This window comes from Grammomys surdaster, unplaced genomic scaffold, assembly GCF_004785775.1.
Source record: "Grammomys surdaster isolate TR1022 unplaced genomic scaffold, NIH_TR_1.0 277, whole genome shotgun sequence".
Classification (NCBI taxonomy): Eukaryota; Metazoa; Chordata; class Mammalia; order Rodentia; family Muridae; genus Grammomys; species Grammomys surdaster.
In genome coordinates this window covers 538,686-551,557 of record NW_021604718.1, presented here as the reverse complement: position 1 = coordinate 551,557, position 12,872 = coordinate 538,686, and the positions used below count along the sequence as shown (strand labels likewise).

At 50.7% G+C, this 12,872-nt stretch overlaps 1 protein-coding gene across 1 annotated transcript in view; it reads left to right on the top strand.

Annotated features, from left to right (window-relative positions):
• Positions 1-11,147, top strand: part of Def6 (DEF6 guanine nucleotide exchange factor) — a 21,475-nt gene extending 10,328 nt beyond the window's left edge. The window contains exons 4-11 of the mRNA XM_028777098.1: positions 679-915; positions 1,010-1,156; positions 5,379-5,487; positions 5,603-5,901; positions 7,846-8,012; positions 8,102-8,300; positions 9,943-10,033; positions 10,207-11,147. Of these exons, the coding sequence (XP_028632931.1) occupies positions 679-915; positions 1,010-1,156; positions 5,379-5,487; positions 5,603-5,901; positions 7,846-8,012; positions 8,102-8,300; positions 9,943-10,033; positions 10,207-10,430 (1,473 nt within the window). The 3' untranslated portion in view covers positions 10,431-11,147. The remainder of the gene's footprint in view (positions 1-678; positions 916-1,009; positions 1,157-5,378; positions 5,488-5,602; positions 5,902-7,845; positions 8,013-8,101; positions 8,301-9,942; positions 10,034-10,206) is intronic.
• Positions 11,148-12,872: the final 1,725 nt, after the last annotated feature.

The window sequence follows — 12,872 nt, the reverse complement described above, 5'->3', positions numbered from 1 at the left end:
AGGTGTCCACCATCACCATCACCACCATCACTACCACCACCACCCTGGCCAGGTAGGAAGGTTCTTATACCATTTCTGATGCTGTGATTTGCCACTCTGTCTGGCCTTTCAAGTGCCATCTGACCCAATATTTTATTTTATTTATACCAGGCCATACTATATAGAACAGGCTTACCTCAAACTTACAGAGATCTAGACCATGAAAGGACACACCTCTAACCCCAGCATTTGGGAGGCAGAGACAGGTAGATTTCTGAGTTTGAGGTCAGCCTGATCTACAGAACGAGTTCCAGAACAGCCAGAGCTACACAGAGAAACCCTGTCTCAAAAAAAAAAAAGAAAAAAAGAAAAAAGAAAAAAAGAAAAGAAAAAGAAAAAAAGAAAATCCAAAAGAAAACCCCACAAAAAACCCTCACAGAGGTCTGCCCACCTCTGCATCTCAATCAAGTGCAGGGACGTGTGCCACACAAGCCCAGCATGACCCTACTTTTAGTTACTAGCAGACAGGAGGTGGTCTTAGGATGGGGAAGACGGAGGATGTCTGGGCTGTGGGACCCCTCAAAAAAACTCTCTCCTAGCTTCCACCTGGGCGTGGCCTCCACCTGGGCGTGGCCTCCCCATGCCCTCGCCCCTTGCCCTGGAGTCGCTGCTGACATCACCTGGCCTCGTTTCTTCCAGGTTGAGTATCTGCTGAAGAAGCTTCTAGGCAGTATGAGTTTGGAGATGGGCCTGGGCGAGCTGGAGGAACTGCTGACCCAGGATGCCCAGTCGACCCAGACCTCCGGGGGGCTCAGCGTCTGGCAGTTTCTGGAGCTTTTCAACTCAGGCCGCTGCTTGCGGGGTGTGGGACGGGACTCCCTCAGCATGGCCATCCAAGAAGTCTACCAGGAGCTCATCCAAGACGTCCTGAAACAGGTCAGGCAAGCCAGGAGCTCTGGAGGGGACCCTCGGGAGCAGATGGGGTGATGGAGACCTGGGAGGCCTCTCGCTGACTCGTCTCTGGCCACAGGGCTATCTGTGGAAACGAGGCCACCTGAGGAGGAACTGGGCCGAGCGCTGGTTCCAGCTGCAGCCCAGCTGCCTCTGCTACTTTGGGAGTGAAGAATGCAAGGAGAAACGAGGCACCATCCCCCTGGATGCTCACTGCTGTGTGGAGGTGAGGGCACAGAATGCGTGCGGACAGGGGGTCAGGAACAAGACCAGAGAAGAAAAGGGGAATACCGCCATGATGTCCCCACTTAGAGTAGGTTAAGGAAGCTCAGACCCACCTGGCTGCCCCAAGGCCGCTCGTCCACGTGGACACTTTTATTTTCCTTTCGTAGTGTAAGTGGTCAAACGTGGGGCCTCCTGCATGACAAGACAGGTGCTCCACCATACCAGCCCAGTGCCAGCACTTAAAAAAAGACTAGAAAAAACCACCGACCAGATGCAGAAGCCACGAGTGGATTATCAGACTTCAATAGAGATTTCAGAGGGCGTGACTCAGACCTAACGCTTACCCGCAATCTTTCCAGTGCCTTTTTCCTTTCCCTTTGACACAGGGTTTCTTGTAGTCTAATACGGTGTTGAACTTATATAGTCAACCCTGATCTTCAATTCCTTCTTTTACGTCTTCCTCTTAAATGCTGGGATCGTGTGTGTCTGTGTGTCTGTGTACACATGTTCCTGTAGGTGTACCTGGATATATATATATATGTACCAAAGTTTACACTAGGGTGTCATTCCTCAAGAGATACCTGCTTTGGTTTGTTCTCTTTTCTCTTTGTGTGTGTGTGCGCACACGTATGCACATGTGTGCACGTGTGTCTGTGTTCCGTGCACATGCACATTTGTATATGGAGGCCAGAAGCCATCCTATGATGTAATTCCTTCAGGAGCCATTTGCTTTTGATAGTCTCTCTCACACTGGGACATGGGGCTCATTGATTTAGATAGGCTGGTTGCCAAGGAAACCCTGGGACTCTTCTCTCTACCTCTCAGCACAGGATTATAGCATGCTTTATCATGTATCATGCTTGGCTGTTTCCTTGATGCTGGGCTAGGACTCAGGGACGTATGCTTACACCACAAGCACTTTCCGATTGAATGACCACCCACCTCTCCCAACCTTAGTTTGTTTGGTTTTGAGACAGAGTCCCTCACTGGCACAGACCTTGCCATGTAAGGTAGGCTGGTGGCCACCAAGCTCTGGCATCTGCCTGTCTCCACTACCTCGGTGCTAGTATAAAAGCGTGTACCATCATACCCAGCTTTGATGATGTCGCACACGGCTTCGATGACATCATATCCAGCTTTGATGACATCACACCCAGCTTCAGACACAGACTCTAGGGACTGAACCAAGATCTTTTTATAGCTGAGAATTTCATACAGCTTGTTCTGATTGTATTCACCTCTCATTCCCTAACTCTTCCTCAGTTTACCCCTCTCCTCTCCCCACCCAACTTTGTATGTTTTTTTAGTCTTTCAAGATAATTTGTGTCTTACTAAGTGCTACACTCTTAGAGAAAAGCAACCTTCCTCTCCCAGCAACTAACAATTGCCAGTAGCACAGGTGCCTGGAGTGGGATAGTGTGCCCAACTCCCTTCTCCTTGCTGGGATTTGGTCTGGCTTGGGCTTGCACTGGCTTTGTGAATGCTGTCAAAACTGGCGTGAGCTCATTCATGCGGCTGCCCTGCCCTGTCCAGAATATAATGGTTCCTTGTAGTCACCAGCTACCTCTGGCTCTTACTGGTTTTCCACCCTTTTTGGAAGTGATCCCTGAACCTTGGGAGGGAGTCTGCAGTTTATATATCCCTTTAGGGCTCAGTGGTCTGTGCTCTCTTACACTCTGCTTTCTGGCCAGTTGTGGATCAATGTGTTAAACACCATCTTCTGATGACAGAAGCTTCCAAGCCTAGGGAATACCCATAAGTCATCAGGATCCAGTTTCATTCATATCCTGTGGATTTAGTAGCATGATTATTTTGGGTTTTCCTCTGGGGCTTAGGACCTGTGTAGATGTTGAACGTAGATTTTGCTACCCTTCCTAAGCTCCAGGAACGGCCGCGCTATCAGCCCCAACCGAGCCTCCCTTGAATCCACGGATAAAAGACACAGACACAGTTGTTCATTTTCAACTTGCCTTCTTGGCACAACTGCTGTTCACAATTACACTCCCATGGCTAGCTTGCCTTTATCAATACTCTTAGTTCCTCACCTCGTACCTGCCCTAAACGTTAGTTGCTCATCTAGCCCTGCTAAACGCCCCGACCACCCGCCTGTAGGAGCGGCCTGTGTGGCCACTCCATTTTGAGATCTCACAAAGGTGCCTAGTCAACTTTTCTCCATCAGAAACATAGCCAAACTCTCCTCCCTTGCTTCTGTCTCCTTGCTTCCAGAGACTCGGAAATCCCGCCTATTCCCTTCTGCCCAGCAATTGGCCCATGGCTTTACTGACAGATCAAGAACCAATTAGAGAACAGGACCTTCGCATCAGCACCGCCCCTACACGTAGGCTTCGGTAGCTAAATAATGGTGTCAAGAATGGGTTTCATCCTTTAAAGTGCAACTTTGATCTAAGCAGAGAATAATTGGTTACTCCCATGTTCGAGCCACTATGGCGCCAGTGGGCGTGGTCATTATTGAAGCCCAAGGCTTCAGAGCTGAGTCTGGCTGATGATGGCTTGCTGTTCTCCGGTATCACGCACCTCTAGTATGATGGAAGCGAGTTAGTAAAAATAAAGCTTCCAGGTTCATCCTAGCTTGATTTTGCCATGTTCTAAGACACAAGCATTGAGTCCTTCAGCAACTGGGTTGATCTTCCTGTCAGGTTCCGAAGAGCGATTCCAACAGCCTGTAATGTTTGAGGGTCTCTGGTTCCTCATTGGCTAGTAGCTCCAAAAGTAACTCACAGCTGGCACTGGGTTAGATTATTACTTTTTATTGAATTTTATGTGTATGTGTGCCTCAGGGTAGGTATGTGCACCATATGTGTTCACGAACCTGAGAAGGTGAAGAGAGGAAGTCAGACTTCCTGGAACTGGAATTCAAAGTATTTGTGAGCAGCCATGTAGGTGCAGGGAGCCAAACCAAATCCTCTGAAGAGCAGCAAGCAAGCACTCTTAACAGCTGAACCAGCCAGGCCCCTGGCACTAGATATATTTCTAGTGGAATATATTCTCATTCTGTGTCTCTCTCTCTCTCTCTCTCTCTCTCTCTCTCTTTCTTTCTTCTTTTCTTAAGATTTATTTATTATGTATAAGTACACTGTAGCTGTCTTCAGACACACCAGAAAAGGGCATCAGATCCCATTACAGATGGTTGTGAGCCACCATGTGGTTGCTGGGATTTGAACTCAGAACCTCCGAAAGAGCAGTCAGTGCCATTAACCGCTGAGCCATCTCTCCAGCCCATCTAGTGGATATATTTTCATTTCTCTTTGGTACATACTTAGAGAGGAGTAGCATCACTGGGCCATATGATAATTCTAGCTTTTGAGGAAATGCCAAAGTCTCAACGTTACCCAATAGTCTGTCTCATCACCAGGATCTAAGTGTTACAGTTTTTCTACACCTATGCTTGTTGTCATTACATTAAAAATTTATTAAGGGCTCTTAGCACTTTAGAGACTGAGGCAGAGAAGACTTTTGAGATAGAAGGCCAACTTGGGCTACACAGCAAAACCTTGTCTCGAGAGAAAATAGTTACCAAGGCATCGTCCCTTCCTGAGGCGTAAGGAAACAGGTGTTGGGTAAGCCTCCAGGTATCTCAGAGCCAGTGTCTTTCTCTATGAAGTAAGGCCTGACAGGAGTATATGACGGTAGGTACATGTTATATGGAAAACACCAGTGCACAGCTGGGCACCTTGTGGCACACACCTTTAATCCCAGCACTTGGGAAGAAGAGGCAGAGGGAGAGTGATGCCAGTCTGATCTACAGAGCTTGTCCAGGACAGCCAGGGTACACAAAGAAACCATGGCTGGGGTGGTGGTGGTGGGGAGAGACAGACAGACAGAACACTAGTGCAGACAGCTAGTGAGAGCAAGGACATCGGACACACCCCTGTATTATCAGTTTCTCTAAACCCGGGAAGAACGAGTGGCGTTTAAGAGACCAGGTGGACATCAGCCATTGTAGGTACTGAGGCCCCAGGCACACATGTTCAGGCATGTACTATGGACTAAACCTTGTGGAGAGATACCGAGATGAAAATGGCTCGCACGCACCACGTAACTAACCATCCGTCCCAGACCATGCATACTCCTGGCAGGGTGGGAAAGGTCTCAGAGAAGGTGGTCAGCCTTCTCTGGAGGAGGAGGACGCTGGAGCTGGGGCATCGCTGGGGTAGATGTGGCTCCTATCTCAGGGAAGTCACTTTGCCTGGGCCATCTCCTAGGTGCTTCCGGACCGCGAAGGAAAGCGCTGCATGTTCTGTGTCAAGACTGCCAGCCGCACATATGAGATGAGCGCCTCAGACACGCGCCAGCGCCAGGAGTGGACGGCCGGTGAGTGCCGGCCTGGGTCTAGCTGGGCCTGGGGTCGATCCACCGGAGTGACCCTTGGAGCCCCTTTGCGGTAGTGTCCTGGGCCCGGGCTGACTCCATCCGGCTCTGCCCGTAGCCATCCAGACCGCGATCCGGCTTCAGGCGGAAGGGAAGACGTCTCTGCACAAGGACCTGAAACAGAAGCGGCGGGAGCAGCGGGAGCAGCGCGAGCGGCGCCGGGCAGCCAAGGAGGAGGAGCTGCTGCGGCTGCAGCAGCTGCAGGAGGAGAAGGAGAGGAAGCTGCAGGAGCTGGAGCTGCTGCAGGAGGCTCAGCGGCAGGCCGAGCGGCTGCTGCAGGAGGAGGAGGAGCGCCGCCGTAGCCAGCACCGAGAGCTGCAGCAAGCTCTGGAGGGCCAGCTGCGGGAGGCGGAGCAGGTCAGGCTGGTCCAGAGGGCGGGGCCTGTGGGCGGGAGGATGCTGGGGGCGTGGCATGGAAAGGGTTGGGGACCGGGTCATGATAGGGGCGTGACAGGAAGAGCAGGGCTGGACCTCGGTACAGGACGTAGCTTAGTTGCAGGGTGTAGTCTACGTCTGGAGGATGCTATGGGAGGGGCCTAAATAGGGTGGAGCCCATTGGCTGAAGGATGAAAGATGCTGAAGGCGGGGCCTAAGGGGCCCTTAGAGGAATAGATTGGAGTAGGGCCTGGATGCTGTGGGCGTGGCCTAACGGGTGGTGGGGTGGGGCAGAAACAGGAGGTAGAGGCTAGGGAAAACCCCTGGTAGAATATGACCTGGGGCCAGGACTTGGGCCGAAGAAGAAGCTGCTTAAGACCTCGTGACTGCAGATAATATGGAATAATAGCAATCTAGATTTGAACTAAGTTTTAACAAAAGCAGTTTGGGGACCCTAAGATGGGACGCATGTGAAGGACAGAGTAGACGTGCAGAAACAATTGACTTTCATTTAAATTGGGAAAACTCAATTCTAGAGCTGGCTCAGAGAGTAAAGGTGTTTGCCACCCATACCTAGCGTCCTGAATTCCGTTCCTGGAACCCCGGAAAGATGGGCAGAAGGAACCGGCTCCACAACGTTGTCCTCTGACCCGCCACAGGCATGCTGTAGCATGTATACCCATTACACCTCCGCCTTAAAACCTGTATGAGCTCAGACACGCACTGAGTCTCTCCTTATCAGTAACTAGATCTCTGTTAGTGGAAATGGGATGAGGGTTCTGTGAAGGAACAGATATAAGGAGTTTACTAAAGCCAGGCAGGTGTGGAGGCAGGAAAAGCAGGAGTTCAAGGGCATCCTTGCTACTTAGTGAGTTTGAGGCCAGCCTGGACTACCAGAGATCCTGTCTCAAAAAACAAAGTAGGTCTAGAATGAATAGCTCCGCAGTTAGGACCACTGGCTGCTTTTTCAGAGGACCCAGCTTCAGTCTGTACACCCACATGAGATCTCATAGCCAGCCAGTGGATCTCCACATCCTCTTCTTACTTCTGTGGGTAGTGTTCTCCTGTGGTGCAAGACTTATATGCAGCCAAAACACCCATGGACAGGAACTAATGAAAACTATAGCCGGGCGGTGGTGGCGCACGCCTTTAATCCCAGCACTCGGGAGGCAGAGGCAGGCGGATTTCTGAGTTTGAGGCCAGCCTGGTCTACAGAGTGAGTTCCAGGACAGCCCGGGCTATACAGAAAAACCCTGTCTCGAAAAACCAAAAAAAAAATAAAAAAAAAAAAAGAAAACTATAATAATAATAATAATAATAATAAAAGCTGGGCAGTGGTGGCATGTGCTTTTATTCCCAGCTCTCGGGAGGCAGAGACAGGAGAATCTCTTTGAGGTCCAGGTCAGCCTGGTCTACAGAGTGAGTTCCAGGACAGCCAAGGCTACACAGAGCAACTTGGTCTCAGAAAAAAATAGAAGAGTTCAATAACTTTTGGTTATTGTAATAATTGCAGTCCCTAACACCCTCCATAATGATATTATAATTGTTAGGGTAGGAACTAGGAAGGGATTACCTCCATTTAATATGTTGGTTTATTGTAACATAACATATTATGATGTTTAATTACATGTAATTATAACTGGTGTTGTTTTGTGTGAGGCTGGATAGCAAACACAGGGCCGTGGGCACAGTAGGCAAGCCCTCTGCTGCGGAGCTCCAGCCCCAGCAAGCGTCTAATTATTCTTTCCAAGGCCGGTGCAAGAATAAACTGAGGATTCAGGGTCTTGAACAGGTCAGATAAGGAAACCCCAACTAAAGACTCTCCATACACACAGCCAGGCAGAGCCACGTTTGGAGGTTTAGGGGGAGGCAGTAGCTTATCTTTCTCCTCCGGTGTCCCACTGACCGGTTCTGTGCTCCCCACAGGCCCGGGCCTCTATGCAGGCTGAAATGGAGCTGAAGAAGGAAGAGGCTGCCCGGCAACGGCAGCGCATCGCGGAACTGGAGGAGATGCAGGAGCGGCTGCAGGAAGCTCTGCAGCTGGAGGTGAAAGCTAGGCGGGACGAGGAGGCGGTGCGCCTCGCCCAGACCAGGTAGGCACGGTGGCCAGGGAACCTTTCCTGCCAGCGCCGGCGCAGACTCTCCCTCCTCGGCTCTGAGATGTCCCTGTGTACTCTGGCAGGCTGCTGGAGGAGGAGGAGGAGAAGCTGAAGCAGCTGATGGATCTGAAGGAGGAGCAAGAGCGCTACATCGAGCGAGCGCAGCAGGAGAAGGAGGAGCTACAGCAGGAGATGGCGCTGCAGAGCCGTTCGCTGCAGCAGGCCCAGCAGCAGCTGGAAGAAGTGCGGCAGAACCGGCAGAGGGCGGACGAGGATGTGGAGGTGAGAACCTGTAGAAGCTGAGAAAGCCTGTATGTCATTGCACCAACCACAGAGCTCGGCTACCTGTCACCTCTCTGTCCAAAGTCTGTCATCTGGGAGAGGAAGCAGATAACTCATTACCACAACAAGCTCATGCGTGGTATTTAGTATCTAAATACTGAACACACACGTGACTGTGTTTGCCAATAGTATTATTAACCTGGGCAGAATTCCCCGCCTCCTAAACACTCCCTGGAGCTTGGATGCCTGTAGAAAAGGCTCTAGGTTGGTTTTGTTGTTGTTTGGTTTTGGATTTTTTTTTTTAATCTCTTTTAAAACTTTTTCAAATTTATGTGTATGTGTGCTTTGCATGAGTGTCTGTGTACCATGTGTGAACAGTGTGCACAGAGGCCAGAAGGTGTTGATTATTGGATGCCCTGGGTCTGGAGTTACAATTGTGAGCCACCATATAGGGTGCTGAGAGTCCAACCCTGGTCCTCTAAAAGCAGCCAGTGCTTTTAACTGCTGAGCCATCTCTTCAGCCCAGTGATGTATTTTTTTTTTAAAGTCATTTTAAAATTTCTATTTATTTAATGTATGAATGCTCTACCTGCGTGCACACCTGCATGCCAGAGGAGGACATCGGATCCCGTTACAGATGGTTGTGAGCCACCATGTGGTTGCTGGGAATTGAACTCAGGGCCTCTGGAAGAGCAGACAGTGGTCTTTACCACTGAGCCATCTCTCTGGGCCCACCAATGATATCATTATGCTTTTAGGAACTGGGACTGTGGCTCCGTTGGGAGAGTGTTTGTCTAACATGCAGAGAGCCCAGAGTTCATTTCCCAGCGCTCTCTGTGTCAGGCACTGGGGCTGTAAGCGCAGTACTCAAGAGTAGAATTGAGAAGGATCAGAAGTTCAAGACCATCATTAGCTACATCTCGAGTTTGATGCCAGTGAGTCTGAATACATGAGACCTTGTCTCATAAAAGGAAATCAGCCGGGCGGTGGTGGCACATGCCTTTGATCCCAGCACTTGGGAGGCAGAGGCAGGCGGATTTCTGAGTTCGAGGCCAGCCTGGTCTACAGAGTGAGTTCCAGGACAACCAAGACTACACAGAGAAACCCTGTCTCGAAAAACCAAAATAAATAAATAAATAAATAAATAAAATTAAACACAGTTTTTTAAAGCCTTTGCTGCATGTGGTGGCCCAGGTCTATAATCTCAACACACAGGAGGCAGAGGCAAGGGTACATTGGTTGAGTTCTAGGCCAGCCTGGTCTACAGAATTAGTTCAGGCCAGACAGCTACATACACTATCTAAAAAGCTCTTACTGGGGCTGAAGTAATAGGTTCAGAAAGCACACGCTGCTCTTCCTGAGGACTGGAGTTCAATTCCCAGCATCCACCCTTGTTGAGGCAGGATCTCCTGTAGCCCACCCTGGCCTCTAACTTATGTAGCCCAGGCCTTGACCTCCGCGCCTCTACATCCCAAGTGCTAGCGTGACAGGCACACACCGCCATGCCCAGCCTCACGGGACTTCCTAGGGAGAGGATGGGTAGCTGTGATCAGATTCTCAGGCCCTCTGACCCTGACCATGCCAGCAGCCTCCACCACCATGGATGGTAGTTCTGACCCACTCCCACCACCTTGGCCCACAGGCTGCCCAGAGGAAGTTGCGCCAGGCCAGCACCAACGTGAAACACTGGAATGTCCAAATGAACAGGCTCATGCATCCGATCGAGCCAGGAGGTGAGCCTTCCTTGGCTTGGGAAGGAGAAAGGGAAGCAGCCAGATCTCCTGGGGTTACAGAGGTGGAACTGAAGATCAAAGGTCTCCCCTCTCCCAGGGCCTAGGCACCACCCTCAACTCTCCCAATCTGACTCAGTTTCCCCCTTTCTCTCTCTCTCTCTTCTCTCTCCCAGATAAGCGTCCCACCACCAGCAGCTCCTTCACGGGCTTCCAGCCCCCTCCACTCGCCCGTCGGGACTCCTCTCTAAAGCGCCTGACCCGCTGGGGTTCCCAAGGCAACAGAACCCTCTCCGCCAACAGCAGCAGCGAACAGAAGTCCCTCAACGGTGGAGATGAGATTCCCATCCTGGCTTTGGCCTCTCAGGAAGAGAAACTGGATCCAGGACCAGAAAATTAGCCTCCGACGACCCCCTTGTTCTCCTGATGCTGTGTCTACGGACCTGGGCACAGCAGGCCTGTGGGTGACTCCCGCCTCTGGTAGGTCCTGGTGCTACCATCTGCTGACCAAAAGCCAGACCGGGATCAGACTTGGTTGCCATTCTCAGCAGGCCGAGACCATGGAGGTTGTCCGGGATCTTAATACTTGAGAATGTGATTCTGTGTTTCAACCTCAAGGACCCCAGGACCAGAGGAAGAGGAACAACCAAGACAAAGACCATACGCTCCTCCCTCCAGATCAAGTCATGGAGACATTCTTCCAAATAAAACTGTTCACATCTGCCCACTCCATCCATCTATCCATCCATCCATCCAACCATCCCTCCCTCCCTCCCTTGAGTTCAAGTTCTAGGTCCCAGGGATAGCAGGTGTGGTGAGGTGGTCAGGAGCATGGATTGTGGGCTGAACTCGGCTCTGCCATTTTCTCATGGGTGAGCTTCACCCCCCCCCACACACACACACACATTGCCCTACAGAGAGGATCATAGTCCCTGATGTAGCAGGCCAAAGCGGAGCGCTTGACATAGTAGCAAGCATCATTACTAGTGTCTGAAGTGTTAATTGAGCATCTGCTGTCTACCTGGAGGCCACCTACATTACATCATTCCCAAAGAAACCCTAAGGGCTGAATTACTGTTAACATGATAATAAAAGTTCGGGCAGATCAGGTAACTTGTCCAAAGCCTTCTAAACCCGCTTTTCATCATGTTTTCTCTGACTAGTGGTCCTTGTTCTCCCAGACAAGACATCTGAGATTCTAGATCCCACGAAGTTAGCTTCCATTTCTACACTCCTCATCCCAAGCCTGGGCTGTCCACTGAGATCGCTGTTCTTTACACCCTTGTATCACTCTCTAGAATGGATTAAGTCTAGATTGTCCCCTTGTGAGTGTCTCTGATGCTTGCTTCCCAGCTGGGCCCCTAATTCTGGGAGACTGTTGAGCCTCTCACAGGTGGGACCTTCCTGGAAAGTGGGTCACTCTATGCTCTCTGCTTGCTGTCCTCCCTGGATGTAAACAGCTTCCGACTGAACTACTTCACCGAGCCATCCCTATCATGCTGTCGAGACCCCTCCGAAACCTAAGCCAAAAGAAGTCTTCCTTCCTTCGGTTGTTTGTGTCAGACACTGTCACGGTGACACAGAAGTGACTAATACAATCTCCTCTTCCATCATAGCTGCAGCGTGTGAACCACTGACGCCTCCATTGGCCCCACATTTAATAAGTCACTACCCCCCGTGGTGCTGTGACCAGTGGCTACTGCCTTATACCAGTCTCTGTCAGCTCCTATTGGATAAGAGCTTCCCTGGGACTCCCTTCTGTTCATGGATGGCATTTCCAAACAGCAGGGTTGTCCCAAAGGCTTTGTTTTGATTAAGACAGGCTCTCACTCTCTATAGCTCAGCATGGTCTCCAACTAAGCAAGCTCCTGCTTGCTGGAGGGATGGTTTGGTTTCTGGTGTGGCACAGGCCTTGAACCTCGGACCTCAATGGGGCAACAGCAGGTGTTTGACCTCGCCCCCAGACCCCAGGCCCCGGACACACCATTGATCTGTGCCTGGTCAGTCACATAGGGCAACGCCCCTACCAGCCCCTCCACAGGTAGAGGGCATGACTACAGGCCTCAGACCCTCGAGAGATTTCCATATTAATGAGATCCCTAAAGGCCAGAGGGAGTAGCTAGTTATTCTTCCCAGACCATCCTTGATCCTCCCTCCCTGTTTAAGTCAGGTCTGCCCTGACCTAAGTGGGGGGTACAACTAGAGCCATCTACTTTCCACCATGACATTATAGGTAGGCATAATCCAAGAGTTAATTATATTCTCTGGCTGGGCGGTGGTGGCGCACACCTTTAATCCCAGCACTTGGGAGGCAGAGGCAGGCGGATTTCTGAGTTCGAGGCCAGCCTGGTCTACAGAGTGAGTTCCAGGACAGCCAGAACTACACAGAGAAACTCTGTCTCGAAAAACCAAAAAAAAAAAAAAATTATATTCTCTGTCTCTGTCTGTCTCTCTCTGTCTCTCTGTCTCTCTCTGTCTCTCTCTGTCTCTCTTTCTCTCTCTCTCTCTGTGTGTGTGTGTGTGTGTGTGTGTGTGCACGTGCGCCCGCGCGCGTGCACGTTTCGGGGATCAGATCTCTTCTTCAACCATGTGGTCCCAGGAATCAAACTCAAGTCATCAAGCTGGGCAGCAGGTGCCTTTACCTGTTGAGCCATCGTCCTGGACCTGCAGTGTGACTTGTGACAGTCACATTTACTGGCCCCTGTGCCCTGTGGGAAACAAGGGCCTTGGTCGTCAACCCAAGAAGACCTGCTGCAGCTGCCTCAGGGATATAGCCTCAGCTTTTTCCTCTCGCTCTTCTACATCTCACTATGAAGTCCTTTCTCCTCATCTTTAAATGTTG